Source organism: Mesoplodon densirostris, chromosome 16 (assembly GCF_025265405.1).
Source record: "Mesoplodon densirostris isolate mMesDen1 chromosome 16, mMesDen1 primary haplotype, whole genome shotgun sequence".
Classification (NCBI taxonomy): Eukaryota; Metazoa; Chordata; class Mammalia; order Artiodactyla; family Ziphiidae; genus Mesoplodon; species Mesoplodon densirostris.
In genome coordinates this window covers 22,682,093-22,697,383 of record NC_082676.1, presented here as the reverse complement: position 1 = coordinate 22,697,383, position 15,291 = coordinate 22,682,093, and the positions used below count along the sequence as shown (strand labels likewise).

The 15,291-nt window shown below is 49.9% G+C and overlaps 1 protein-coding gene across 1 annotated transcript; it reads right to left on the bottom strand.

Annotated features, from left to right (window-relative positions):
* Positions 1-30: 30 nt before the first annotated feature.
* On the bottom strand, positions 31-3,587 carry GHRH (growth hormone releasing hormone). The gene is made up of 4 exons (XM_060079175.1): positions 3,508-3,587; positions 3,106-3,210; positions 974-1,093; positions 31-103 (listed from the first exon to the last, which is right to left on the bottom strand). Exons 1-4 carry the CDS (start codon positions 3,585-3,587, stop codon positions 31-33), a joined length of 378 nt encoding a protein of 125 aa, XP_059935158.1.
* Between the last annotated feature and the right edge of the window lie 11,704 nt (positions 3,588-15,291).

The following is a 15,291-nucleotide window of genomic DNA, read 5'->3' as shown; positions in this document are numbered from 1 at the left end:
CTGGTTCTTGCCCCTCCTGCACTCTTCCTGTCACCCTGCTGCTGCTTGCATCTCCCCAGGACTGTACTTGGTGAGATCTCTGAGCTCTTGGTGTTTAATTAGGCTGGGACGAAGGTGAGGGGGCACACGGAGAGCTCTGCTGGGAGCTGAATTTGCTTAATAGTTTGGTCCAGAAGTGCCTGGCAGAGTCGTGCTGGGACACGTTTGTGCTCACAGTTCAAAGTCAGGCTCTAAAATATAGCAGAGTTTCTCCAAACAGTCGTGTCATTTTGGGGAAACTTTGTCTGCAAAGTGGAGTTCATGTGAAGCGCTCCAGGGAAGCAAGGCAGGTCTTGGGCCTGCCTAGTCCCTGACTTGGGGCCAGATGCTGCCCCTTCTTTGCCTCAGTTTTCTCCTCTGTAAAATGGGAAAACTCATTCCTGATCTCCCCTGACTCCTACTGGGATTGTGAGGGTCAGGGAGAGGGGAACTGACTGTCACTCCCATCTCTCCCTCTCACGAACGCTGCTCACACTTGTCCACCCGAGGGTGTTGGGAGGGGCTGGTCTTCCTTTGGCTTTACAGTTTTATGAACTTGGTAAGGGATCCAGGGCACTCCTTCTACTACATCAGCATCAGAGTCCCCTGGGACCCTTGTTAAGATGATTTAGATTCCTGGATCCTATCCCAGAACTGTTGAGTAACATTTCTGGACACAGACACTGAGCCTGGCCTCTGGCTACACACTGGAGACACAGCAGTGGACAAGACCAGTCTCTGTGGCACATTTTCTCCCCTTCTTCCAGTTCTTGATGTGTGGAAGGAGGGACCCCATTCCTAGTTTGCTTGGTAGAGCCCCACACCTTTGGAGATGAGGAGTTTCTTTCCTTTTCCTGCCCACCCTCTGGGAAAGAAACCTCTGAGGTCCCTAAACACACACACATGCACACATGCACATGCACGCATACACACACACATACACACGTATTCCCACCTGTGCTCCTGCAGCAGGGTCACCAGGATGTTCTCCAATGCCATCTGCTTTTGGTCTGCCCACATGCTGTCCACCTGACGGCCAAGCCGTACCTTTGCTCCTTGCTCCTGGTTTCTCTCTCTATTCGATTAGAAAAAGAGAAACGACTGAGGTTGCTACTTGAATAGGACGCAGAGAGGCCTGCGAAAGGCCAGGGCAAAGTTAGCAGAGCAGGGTGCATCCCGCTGCCTATTCCAATATCTGGCATAGACTCTTGCACCCAACTGAATTAGACTCAGCAACATTTAAGAAGACAGTATCTATAGGAGTGAAGACAATAGACTATGAAACACATATCTTCCTACAGTTGACTTATTAATTACAAAGGAGAAAATGTTAACTTTACAGAGGAGAAACCTGGCAGACATCATGCTAACCAAGTGATCAAAGTTACCATCACCAATGGGACAAATTGACATCATGTGCCTCCCGATAGGATGCACTGAGAAGGACTCAACATCACTTCTGTTGCATAAGATGAATGTGATCATGAGAAAGCACCAGGCAAGTCCAATATGAGGGACATTCTATAAAGAACTGTCCTTTACTAATCAAAAATGTCAATGTCACCAAAGACTGAAGTCCAGATTAAAAGAAACTAAAAGAAACTAAAGAAACTAAAGAGACCTGACAACTATGATGCCACCTGTGATGCTGGATTGGGTCCTGGATGAGAAACATCCAGCTGGGGACAACTGGTGAAATTTGAATATGGACTCTAAGTGATAATTATACTGTGATTATGTAAGAGAGTGTCCTTTAATTATATACTAGGAGACACACAGAAGTACTTAAGGATAAAGGGTCATGAAGACTGCAATCCACTCTCAAATGGCTCAGCAAAATAATAATAATAATAATATGTACCTGGGTTTGTGTGTGTATGTCTAGATACAAAGTAAGCAAATATAATAAAAATATTAGGAACTGTTGACTACAGGGAAGGGAATGTGAAAGCCCTTTGTACTATTGCTGCAACTTCTCTGTAAGTTTGGAATTTTTTCAAAATAAAAACTAAAAAGTGGGGCTTCCCTGGTGGTGCAGTGGTTAAGAATCCGCCTGCCAATACAGGGAACATGGGTTCGAGCCCTGGTCCGGGAAGATCCCACATGCCGCGGAACAACTAAGCCTGTGAGCCACAACTACTGAAGCCCACGCGCCTAGAGCCCGTGCTCTGCAACAAGAGAAGCTACCGCAATGAGAAGCCCAGGCACTGCAACGGAGAGTAGCTCCCACTCGTCACAACTAGAGGAAGCCCATGTGCAGCAACGAAGACCCAACGAAGCCAAAAATTAATTAATTAATAAAATTTTAAAAAACAAACAAAAAACTAAAAAGTGTTCAGGCTGTAGAGTCAGGCTGTTTGAATGCTAACTCTGCCACTCTTTGGTTGTGTCCTTTAGAAGCTATTAATGTAGCTTCTGTATGATGGGGGTAAGAGGACCTGCTCTGTAGAGTTGTTGGAAAGAGCACATAAGAAACTAAGAATAGGGACTTCCCTGGTGGTCCAGTGGTTAAGACTTTGCGCTCCTAATGCAGGGGGCCCTGAGTTCGATCCCTGGTAAGGGAACTAGATCCCGCATGCTGCAACTAAAAGATCCCACATGCTGCAACTAAAAGATTCCCACGTGCCGCAACTAAGAGTTTTCTTGCCACAGCTAAAGATCTCGTGTGCTGCAACTGAGACCCAGCACAGCCAAATAAATAAATAAATACAAAAAAAAAAAAAATGAAGAAGAAGAAAAGAAACTAAGAATAATGGCTAACACTACCAAGGGCTTACTCTGTGCCCAGCACTGTGCTGGGTGTGTGTAAATGTCCCAGGGCAAAGTCTTTGTTTCTGGCAGAGCCACAGTCAAGCGGTGACTACCACTGCTGTTGTCACTGTTGGAGCCCATCACAGGGACAAGCACATAGTGGGTGCTCAGTGATCATTTATTAGTTAAGTTTAAGCTGAGGTTTGACATTGGAGCCCTTCTGCTATGGCGAGTCCAGAAATGACAGATGCTGCGCAAGGGGAGAGACCAAACTTGGTCCCTCCAAACCGCGATGCACTTGGGGTACGGGAAGAAGTCACGAGAACGTCAGCTCACCCCTGCTGCCTGCTCATGATGTCCTGGAGAAGCTTGCGGGCAGACAGCTGGCCCAGCACCTTCCGGTAGCTGTTGGTGAAGATGGCGTCTGCGTACCTCGGCATCCTAGTGGAAGGAGGCAGAGGTCAAAAGGCAGGGTGGGAGGCCCAGGAGGGCTGTGCTCATAGGGTCTCTATAAGGTCCTTCTGTGGCCTGTCCCCAGAGAGAGCTGAAACCTGGGCTGAGTGACCTCTCTGGGGCTCAGAGTCTGCCTCCCTCCCAGAGATGAGCAGTGGAGGCTGACCAAGGAGATAGCTGGGGACCAGCTGGTGGCTTGACTCTGCATCCCCTAAGTAGCAACCCTGGCAGGGCTGGCTTTGGGGTGGCAGGAATCCAGCAGGTCCTGTTGTCAGGACTGCTTACCTGAGGGGCTGGGAGGGCAGGGAGCCGTGGGAGCCGCTGCTGAGGGTGAGAGTCACGAGGAAGAACACCCAGAGCAGCATCCTTCACCCCTGTGCTGGCACCTGGGAAGTGACAGACAGGAAGAAAAGGTCAGGTGAAGCCATGGCCACTGGGATGCCTTTTGCTGGGTGGGCCCAGCCCTGGGCTTGGCTCCATGCAAGTTTGGCCCTTGTCTTTTGGAAGCTGTTGGGTAGGAAAAGGAACCCAGACACACCTGGGTTCAAGTTCTGCCTCTGGCAGTCACAAGCTCTGACCTCATTTTCTCCATCTGTAGAATGGGCATGATAAGGCTACTCTGCTGACCTCACAGGGTTGAACATAAAATGAATGATAATGGTGAAACCGCCCCTCCTTGTAAGGCCTTATACATGGGATTCAGGCCTCAGCAAGGAATAGGGGAGGAGCAAGCACCTTCCCCTAGTCACCGAAGTCACCCACCAGCCCAGTGTGGCTAACAGCTCAGGCTCTGAGTCAGACAAATCTGAGTTCACATCTGGGCTCTGCCATCACTAGCTGTGCATCCCAGGACTAGTGGCTTCTTCTTTCTGGACCTCAGTTTCTCTATCCATAAAATGGAGTCAATAACTACACCTACTGCATAGGGTCCTTGTGAGCATGAGGTGAGATGAGGCACCTGAAGTGAGCGCTTGGCATGTGGGCAATTCTCCACACACCTCTGCTCCAATGACCTAATGCTCAAGGAGCAGGCTGTCCTGATTTTGTGAGGAGTTGGAGGAAAGGGAGGAAGGCTATACATCTTGCTCCAGATGCTTAGATTTTGCCCTGGAAGAGACCAGGGAGCCTGGGGAGCCCGTGAGGCAGAATCATCTCATAGGTCACGTAATTGTCCTTCATTGGGGCCTGCTGACACCGTGCTCGGCAGTTAGGGGAAGAACAGTCTACAGGGGGAGAGCTGCATCGGCTGGGGCGGTACCACGGGCTGTCAGACCACGGTGTGGAAGCGGCTGGCCTCGAAGTGACTCAGCCATCTCAGAGTTGAGTCTTCTCATCTCCCACGGGCACTGCCTCTCAGCAGGATGTGCACTCCATGGGGATACAGACCCCTCCGGAGGCTCAGCCAGCCCCCGAGGGGGCAGGACCCCTCATGTTCCACCATCTCCCCGCATCGCTCCATTTCCAGCTGGTCCTGCTGAGGAGGGGTTTCCGGCAGGCAGGACCAGCCCTGAGGGAATCCACTTCCTTTCCCGGGCTCACTTGTCTTCTCAGGGCATCACCCCTGTTCTCCCAGACACTGGGGTCTCGACTAACCCAGGGATGCCCTGAGACTCCAGGAAGCACCCCGGGGACTGCTCAGTGCTGCCCGAGACCCCTGCACCTCCAGAGCTGGAGGGAGCAGCTAGCCAGGCCTCAATCATCAGCCCCTCTTTGATGTGCACCCCTTCACCCTCCCCGCCCAGAGACAATGCTCCAGTTTCAGCTCAAACACTTGCTGCCGGTAAGTGACAGGGAGCTCACTAACTCTAAGCCAGTCTGTCCCATATCCAGGCAGCTCTTCCTGTTAGGAAGTTTTTCTCGTTGCACCAAGTCCAAGTCCCCTTATCCTGCAAACACTTGTTAAGCGTTTACTATTCTGGTAAGGATCGGGGCTAGAGAAAAGATGAGACCGTCGTGTCGGCCCCACGGGCTGCCCCTTTGCCATCCACCTGCCGTGCCTCCCAGACCTTCTGTGCCTTCATCAACACGACAAGCCCTTTAGATGCATTTTGCATCTAACTTAGAACTTGGCCCCCCCAGACCAAGGATCTTCAGTCTTCTGTCCTCACCACACACTATCACACCTGGCCCCCCTTTCCTGACCTGGTCCACTGCTAGAGTTTCCTAAGTAAGGAGATCTTTGGAGGCAAAGGGGTCTCCTTGACATAACCACTGTTCTTCTGTCTCCCAGCTGCATCCTGGGCTTTCTCGCCTTCTTTCCTGCTGATCTTGTAATGACCTGAGCACATCCAGGCCCCCAGTCACATCACTCACCTCTCCGAAGCCCGTGACACCTCAGTCCCTCCAGAGCGAAGCCTCACCTCAGCCTCCCCACCCACTGCCCCTTCTCCCAGGGCTGGCACAAGTGATTCCCAGCCCCTGTGCCCACCCGGCCCGCACAGCCCACCCTCACACTCGCCCTCGGGAGCAGGTATCACGACCTCCAATTTTACAGCCAAGGAAATGAGCCCAGAGAGGAGAAGGGCCTTTTTCCATGGTCCTCCATCAAATTAGTTTCGGAGTGGGCACTTCAGAACGGGCCTCCTGATCTGCACGGCGGCCTCTCAGAAATAAGCCCTTATTCACAAGACTCCCTATTCATGGGGTGCTTCAGAATTCATCACCTGCACATGGGAAACGGTTCTGAGAAGACTGAAAGCTTTTGCTCTTTGTTACTGGGTCTCTGGGGAAGAAACAAGGGGGACAAACAGGAACACCTGCTTGGTTGGCTTGTCCCTGTGCACATCCGATGGTTTTAGGGAGTTGAAAATAACCTGATATTGGCAGACTTTGGGGGGCAAGTCATAGTAAATCTAGTAACCCGTGGTCATGCAGAAGGAGGCTGGGCAACCTCATAATCTGGTCAACCAAGAGGCACAAGATTTGCCATAAACCGCTTGCCCCAGGGATGGGTCAAGCCACCACTGTAACCTCTGGGGTATGAGAACCTAATCCATGGGGTGGCAAAATCCCATTGGACAAAGAGGGAAAACAACAAGAATTATCCAGTTTCTGGTATGATGAGAATAGAGGTTGTGTCACTAGGACTAAAATAGCTATTGGCAGACATCTTCCACCTGGCCAGTCTAAGGAGCTAGAATTCACTGAATTAAATCGAGCATGAGTCCAAGAGGACCACTGACACCCCCTTGATGGCTCCGAAGGCGTTTTAGGGTTTATCATCTATCATGATGAGTATCAGTTAGCTCTCCGCAGCACTTACAAACTAATTCTGTGATTACATATATTTGAGGTCGTCTGGATTCAGGATAAATGGGCATTTGATTTACATCAGTTGGCACTTTTTGCCAGACTTCATGCCAGGACTGCTACAGGAATTCTGCAGATGAACCTTCAGCTAACAGCAGAGGTCAGGTCTCAAGTGCCAAACTAGCAAGGCCATTTTTGATCTCCTGGAAAAAAATCTTTTACCTTTCTTAAATATTCTGCTGTGTAATTTAAGAACCCCAAAGCATTGGCATCCTGATTCAGTTTATAAACTGTTTCACCGATAGTGTTCCAAGTCAAAGGAGATCTAAGTTTTTCATGAGGAAGCATCTTGAATGGTCATTCAAAAGAGTGACACCCCACCTCCTTCCAGAAAGGGTTTGAGGTGGTTTATGGTAAAAGATACAAATACTTCAGGACCATTAAAGCCCGGGTCGAGAGACGAGCGTGGGGGTAATGGAGTGCTCCAAGGGCAGATAATTGTATCTAAAACCTAGAGTAAGGAGCGAGGCTGCAATTGAGCAAGAAAGCAAAACGTTATCAATTTCCAGGCAATTATGCTGAATCGGCTCTGAGCGATCGGTGCGCGGTATTGATTTGCACAGGCACTTGGTTCCTTTCTGGTCCATGGCAGAATCCCGTGCTTGACAGGAGAATCTAGCCAGGTGATGTCTTGCCCCAGAAGCCCACCTGCACACCCTCGAAGGAGCACTGAGACCTCATCTGCCCCAGACAGACACCTGACACGTGTCTGCTGCCACCTCTCCAGGGATTGAGGTCCACGCATTCGAGATAACCTCAAAATGGCACCCACCGTCAAAAGCATATTCCAGAGCCCCTAACGAGGGGCCTAAAATGTACTCACCAGTCCACGGGCAAAGAGGATGGCAGTGGCCTCTTGGACGTGGAGTCTCTGAGTTGCTCTCAACTTTCGCACCCCCATCCAGCCCAGCCCCCGGGGCCGCCCCCATCTCACCTCCGAGGTGGTGAGTCTCCCTCTGCTCTGAGACGCTGCTCCAGCTCCACGGGCCCGCGCTCCGCGTTTGCTACGGCGGCTGCGTGGCGCTCCCATCATTTATACCTTCATTTTCCCGAGCGTTGTCAGCGTCAGAGAATCAATTACTCACAAGTCCACCAAAGGATCATTTTTAGCATCACACTGACAAACCCTAATAGGGGAAAGAGGTTTTGCCCCTTGCAGATTAAGGCTCATAATGAACTTTCCCTTTATCTTTGAGAGAACAGACAGAGCGGAAAGTTATCATATTATTCCAAGAGGAATAGAGAGTCTAATACTGCTCCTCTAATAATTGGAGTACTCCTTACAGTGAAACACCAAGGGTTCATTTACTCTCTGAGATAAATGAGCCTTTTGAAGAGTTCATATAATCTTGTTTTGTCCTTGTGCAACTTTATTTCACTTCAGGGCAGTCAACTTTACAGACTAAGTGTTTTGTGTTTTTCTCCCCTTAGTGAGGAGAGTTGTTTGCGATTTCCCTTATCCATTTATCAAGATTTCCCTCTATTTGACTTAACCCGCTGTGGCCACAGACTGGTGTAGGCAGCTAGCCTGGGGGGCATCCATAGTCGCGTGTTGGAGCAGCCAAACGTTGATAGTTGCCTCAGAGGTGTGTGAAGTGAGAGGGAAGAGATGGAAATCTTGAGACAGTGGTGTTTCCAGATTTCTCTAGCCTATAGCTAAAGAATCTTCAAGAATGGCATGAAAGTGTGCGAGGCAGAAGCTCTGGTTTCCCATACGGCTGTTGTCGAGGAGTGGAAATAGCCCTAAGGTAAGAGTCCAGACACCTGCTGGCCCTCTTGTGCCTGTCCATCATGACCTCGGTGACCGTCAGCAAGCTACTTCTACCCTCCAAGCCTCAGCTTCTATACCATCAATTCCCACTTGCACCCCCAGCGAAACAGCAGAGAACAGTAGCTTTCAAACTTTTAAAAGAGTTTGAAACATGGATTTTCTTTGGAAATCTTCTATGAAAGTGCAGTATATAAAACAGATTTTTAAAAACGGGGCTGCTCTGGTTGAAGAATGGAGGCTGGAGACTGTCTTTGCCTGCCCTTGGGACAACTCTACGGTTCACATTTAGAACCAGTAATGTCTGAAGGAACCTCCTAGCAGCAACATTTGTGATCCTGTTTCTTAGCTTGCACTGAGCCATGTTCTTGGCAAACATGGGTTGTTCCCCAGAGAAGCAGGGACTGAGTGGCATGTTGCCCTGAAGGCCTGGACACAAAGTGGTCAGGTCCGGCCAGATCTCCAGGGACTAAGAATAGGCTGACAGGTCACAGCAGCAGGTGGCAGATGGAGGAGTTGGGAGCCCCCAGGGCAATGGGCTCTCATACAGTCAGGAGGTGTGGGGTTATCTCAGCCAACACAAGGTGGGGACCACAGAGAGCTGGGCGCCCAGAATGGACACAAGGCCAGGGGACAGATATACGACACACAGAATTGGCTGAAGAAACCATGGGACTCAGAATTCAACCCCAGCTGAAGCTCTGTGCCAGGGATTGAGCTAAAGACTTCATGCTCGATCTCAGTTTCCTAATCTGTAAAGTGGGAGTGAGGCTCATGAGGCTGTTGGATGAGGATTAAATGTGACAGTGGATAAGGTACAGGCCTGGAATAGAGTAAGTCTCATAAATTAGCTCTTACCACTGCTATCGTTGTTGTTATAAATGAGGAAACAGCCACAAAGAGGCTGCCCACTTTCTCACAGTCACACAGCTGGGCAGGGGACTCAAAGATTTCTGACTTGCAAATTCAGTGCTCCACAACAAGTTAACATTCCATGGTCCACCAATTCTTACTTTCCTACTTTTTTTTTTTTTTTCAAAGAACTTTAATGGTTTTATTGAAGTACAATTCACACATCATAAAAGTCATCTGTTTGAAGTCTACGGTTCAATGAGTTTTCATAAGTTTATCCAGTTGTGCCACCATCTCCTCAGGCAGGTAGACCTAGAGAGGGACACACTAAGTGTTTAATTGATCTGAGCCTCAGTTACCACATCTGTACAATGGGCACCCTAATACCTGCCTCCCCAGGTTGTTGTGAGGATCAGAAATATGCTTGCAAAGTATCTGGTACACTTGGCCAGTGTCAGCTGTTAACTGTAGTTCTTATGATCAGAGCTGAGCTCTGAAAGCCGGACAGGGAGAGCTGGGAGCCATCCTGGGTGATGAGCTTAACTTGCTGTAAATTCTCAAACCCATCAAGGAAGAGGATGGAGGGAGGAAGCCAGGACGAGCCTTGAGACTGAGAGCCCAGCCCCCTCCACCAGTTCCGTCCTCATCCTCCGAGAGGGGTGGGAACAGCTCGCTCACCACCCGGCTCTCTTCCCAGGATGGGTTTTCATCCAGCGTTAATTAGCGAGATCGGGCCTGTGTGTAAGGGTTGGGGGCTTGAGCTGTGGAAAGAAAGCGCCCCAGAGAAAGGCTGGCTTTAAAAGACTCCAAAAGGCTGGGGCAGTGAGGCTCCGCTGAGAGACAAGCCGTGCATTTGTGTTGCAAATTTGCAGTGTGCTGGAGCCAGCCATTCAAAGAGGGTGATGCTGAAGGCAAGGGGCTTGGGGGTGGGGAGGACAGAGGAAGTCGACAAAGGGGGCCTGTCCGAGGGCCTCGGACCCTGCTTTGTAAAAGCTGCTTTCATTGCCCTCCCTGGATGATGGCAGCGTTCCCAGCCCGAGGCCACCGTGCAGGGACGGAAGGCCTGGACCCCAGACTCCCAGATTCCCTTGACATCCCCTGCCCCCCACTCCGTGCCTTCTGGGACTGGTTTTATGGAGTCAGTGGCAGCAGATGGCACAGGAGTGCTCATGAATGCTATGTCAGAGTGAGGGGCTAGTGGTTGGCCTTGCTGGGTGGCCTCAGGCAAAGTGATGTGACTTCCCTGAGCCTCAGTTTCCTCTTCTGTGAAACAGGGCCAGTGGGGTCCTTTCTCCTACTTCACGTCCTACCCAAGCAGGAGGGCCTGTGATTGGAGGGTGATCCAATCACCGTTAGAGGTTCATCTCTTTCTGGAAAAGTCTGCATTTGGGAAGGTCATTTGAAGAGTTCTTTTAAAGAGGTAAAGTCGATTATACTTAGCAAGTCAGTTAAGTGACTCTGGGTTGCTCAGAAATGTTACTCGCATGAGTATTTTAAACAGTCACCTTGCTTGGAATCTTTGGGCCTGTCCCAAGTCAGTTATTATGGCTGTTAGTCAGGTTGGTTTTCTGGGTTGGTAGACACAGTGCAGGTGCCAGGCATGAGGGACAGGAAGGCTGTTCCCAGCTGATCCTTTAGGCAAGCTCTCCTTGGGTGACCACCCTTCAAAGCACCCTTTGGATCCCGCCTCTCCCAGAAGCATTCCCTACTGGTCTTGCCTTGTGATTCATAAATTTTATATGTGGTAAAGCAACTCCTTCTCTGAGACCCTTGGGATGTCTCGGACCAGATCGGATTCATATCTGAACCCCCCCAAAGCTTTTAATTTCTTCCAGCTTTATTGAGATATAATTGACATATATAAAACTTTCTAATCAAGGTGCCGTCCCTAGACCAGTGGTATCAGCAGCTTGTTAGAAATGCAGGATCTTAGGCTCCACCCTAGGCGACTGAATCAGAGGCCAAATTCCCTTTTGTTCCAGGATTCTAAAGGCGTCGGGCACCTAAGATGGTCTCGGAACGCCCTGGGATTCTCCAACCATGGAGGAGGGCCGTGGCCGCAGGCAGCCAGGAGATGTCGCTCTTCCCCAGTCATTGGCTGTGTCGGGCTCTGCGAAGAAAGCCAGAGGCCCCAGAGCCAGGGCTTTGTCCATTTTGAAAGCCTGGGAGCACCGAGGGGTCCAGGTCAATTACATCCACCAGGCCATCCTCTCCTCAGTCACCCCATCTTTCTCTGCCCAGTTCCTGCCCTGGGTTCTCACCTGTGTTTCCAGTTAGGAGAGGCTGTGTGATCCCCAAGCCCAGCCCCTGCCCCAGGATCCCCAGGAGGAAGCCCAAAGGAGAAAACTCAGCCCTTGGAGCCTCCCTAGGGCCTGGCTCATCAGGCAAGAACATGGCCCGGTGAGGACGAAGACATCCTTTGGGAGGCCCCTTCTCACTTGGAGTCTGAGTTGTTGCATCTCAGTGACAACAGGACTTGCAGACACAGAGAGAGAAAGTCGAGTGTCTATAGGAAAAACCCAAGGCCCGCCTGGCACTCTAGTTTCTAGTTTCCCATCTGAAATCGGTGCCCAGTGCCAGGGGCAGGGTTATGGCTTCACTTCCCCTCTGTGGTTACAGTGCAGTTAAGGGAGCTCCATTAGCCGTGGATGCAGCAAACCTGGCCAAAGAGCCCTTACTACAGACTGGAAGCAGAATTGCTGGGGTTTCCCTCTGGGGCTAAAGCTCCCCATCTGGCCATATCCTCCTGGCCTTCCCTCACCCTGCATCATTTTTTTTCTGAACATCCAGGCTACAGAGCAGAACGAAGATCTGTTTCCATACTCAGCATCACCCTTGGAGCTGGAATTCTCCTCTAAACTGGGAATCCATCCCTAGTGGATGGCAGAGACTTGGCTTCCTAACTCCTGTCATTCCAGCCTCTGGGTCAGCCCCACTCACCGCCACCCAATCATTTACAGGAATCTAGTTGTCCTGGGTCACAGCAGCATAAGAGTATCATCTCTTGATGCTTACTATGTGCTAGTCATGTAACATACATGATCTTCAATAACCTTAAGGGTTAGGAGCATAAAGTGATCTCATTTTATTGTGGAAGAAGCCATTGGGCTTGGAGCCATTGGGTAACTTGTCCAACCTCACACAGACAGTAAATGGGGAAGCCAGGGCTAGAAGCGGCACCCGTCTCCCTCCAGACAAGCCTTACTGCCCTCGCTCCAGCAGTGCTACCCGCTACCCCAGCCTCAGCATTTTTTGGGGGCCATTCTGTGTGGCTTGTGGGAATCTTAGTTCCCCGACCAGGGATTGAACCCGGGTCCTTGGCAGTGAAAGTGCAGAGTCCTAACCACTGGACCTCCAGGGAATTCCCCAGACTCAGCATCTGAAGGCTGATTTCTGCCAGCTTGTCATGACAGATATCAGATTTCCCTTTGAGCAGTATCAGTAGGCTGTCTGTGGACCCTGTGAGGTGGAATGATAAGTGCAATAAGTGAGAATTTCCTATGGCTGATGCCAGGGAAGTTGTGATGGGAGATGGCCCTGTACTTTTCACATGGCACTCATCATGGTGACAGTGACATTTCTGATTAATATCAGAACTTTGGTGATTTCAGCAGTGAACCTGGAACCAAAAGTCCTGGGCTCACATCGGACCCGATTCACACGTCCTTTAGGTTAGAGATGGTCTCAGGCACACACAGGTTTTCCAGAATACTAATCAACGATGAAAATTCATCACTGGTTTATTTACATATTTCATCATTCATTTCAGGCTCTCATCTTTCCTTTGATAATTCATCCATAAGACATCATTGTAGTAAAACCTTGCCGGGAGCTAAGCATTATGTTTAAGATCCAGGAGCCAAGAAATAATAAGATACAATTTAAATTAATTAATATTTATCAAGTGCCTGCTGGGTGCCATTCACTGTGTTGGGGGCTCCAGGCATTCTGTGGACTTGCTTTGGTGGAGATTTCATTCTAGCTGGGAAGGCAGGCAGGCAGCAAACAGATAATTGCATACAGTGTGATACACACGGTCTACAATAAAGGTGTGTGCCTGGTGCTATAGGAGCAGAGTGGGTGGGGAATTCACTCTGCTGGGGAGCAGGAGAGGCTTTGCAGAGGAGATGACATTTAGGTTAAGCTTGAAGAGACGGGAAACATTAATACAGCATGAACAGAGGCCTGGAGGCATGATCCAGGCAAGCAGTTTGCTTTGGCTAGAGTGAGGATGCTCAGCTTTTGTGTGCATCGGGCCTAGACCCACCCCCCCCCGCCATGCAGTTGTCTGGGGTAGGGGCCAGGGTTCTGCATTTTCCACCAAGGCCCCAGATGATTATGGTGCAGATGTGAGAGATGGCAGTCTGAGAAACCCAGGCCTAATGCTTCCTCTGCAGGGAATGCAGAGGACGATTCTGGAACAATAAGTGGAGGCCAAGCTGTGCAGGGTGTCAAATACTTTGCTAGGGAATTTGGGTCTTTTCTCTTCTCAGCGGAGAGAGCCCATGGGAGGCCTTCAAACCCAAGAGTGATGGTTTTGGAAGGAGAGTTTTGCCAGCAGCCTGGATGGGGGACTGAAAGCAGAGGGGCCCCAGGGAAGGAGCCCAGGTAGGAAGCTTTTACAGCTGGCCAGGCCTGCGGTCCTGAGGTCCTGAGCCAAGGCCCACGGAGGAGGTGGGTGGGGCACCTGAGGAAGATTTGAGAGGGCTCTCTGGAAGATGGGACCACGGGCCTGAGGTAGACGGGATGAGGGAGGGGGAGGAGGGGGGAGGGGCTGGGGGCCTTGAGGGCTGATCGGATGCTTTGGGGGGCACATTGGGAGGAAGAGCAATGAGTTCCAATTTACAAATGTTGAGTTTTTCCGGACTCAAGGCGCCTCCAGGAGGAAGTGGGTAACAGGCTCTTGGATCCAGTCTGGAGCTCCATCTGGGCTGGGGGTGTGGGGAGCCGGCACAGAGGAGGCAGTGGGGGTGGTGGGAGGGACCGCTAAGAGCCAAGGGCTGGAGAGAAGACACAATTTCAGGGCAGTTGGAGGCAGAATTGGAAAAAGTGGAGGAAAAGAACAAATTAGAAAAGTAGGGTCTTTGTTGTCAACGTATTATCTCCACTTTGCAGATGGGAAAACTAGAACTAAGACACTTAAATGCCGTGTCCTTGGTCCCTGTGCTCATCAGGGTGGGGCTGGGATTTGAATCTAAGCCTCTTTGGCTCCAGCACCTATATATTCTCTTCTCTGCTTCGACCCCAGGAGGCAAATCCCATCCCCAGATATGAAATAAACAGATTCATAGATTGGGGGAGGGGCAGATGCAGCAAAAAATCAACTTGCGAGAGAAAGGCAGTGGAGAACAGTGTATTAAGGGAGTGTGTTTTTCTTGACCTCTCCCCACAAGAGTATTCTGAAGCAAATCCCAGACTTCATATCACGTCATCCATAAGTATTTCAGTCTGTATCTCAACAAGATAAGGGCTCTTTCTTTAACAGCGTCACAATACCATTATCACACTTAAAGAAAAATCTAACCGTAATTCCTATTAAGTGAACCTATTGAGGGCAATTTGACAAGACCTCAGAATGTGCTTATCCTGAGCCAGTATTATCACAAAGCCACGATAAGGAATTTAAATTTTCCCAAGATAATTACAGTGAGGGCTGAACAGGGGATTGGAAATGCAGGAGATTTGAGAAGCTTTGGGGGCCCTGGAAAGGAAATGTTATAAAGGAAAAAAAAAAAAAAAAAAAGTCTGGAAATGTTTGCAGAGTACAAACGAAAAGAATCTTCTTCCTGACTTCCTTTTCCTCACCCAACGGCCTGTAGTCATAAATGTGAAATAGAAACCGGGTCTAAAGTTAAACCAAACGGGTAAAAATAACACAACAAGTAGCTGTTAAAGGTAACAAGACAGATTCATTGGGCCGGTTTCCTACCAAGCCTCTCCAGACCGCTCACTTCTTAGATAAGGACTGTCTTGCTGCTGCTGTGAGAACGTTAGCTTCCTGGGAGGTCATGTATATTGTTTATTACCTGGTGCATTAACTGGACTCTGCCTTTCCACTGAGCTTCAGGAAACCTGGTTTATAGGACCAGCTCCTCTACAAACTTTCTCTGTAACCTTGGCCAAGTTACTTCACCTCTCTG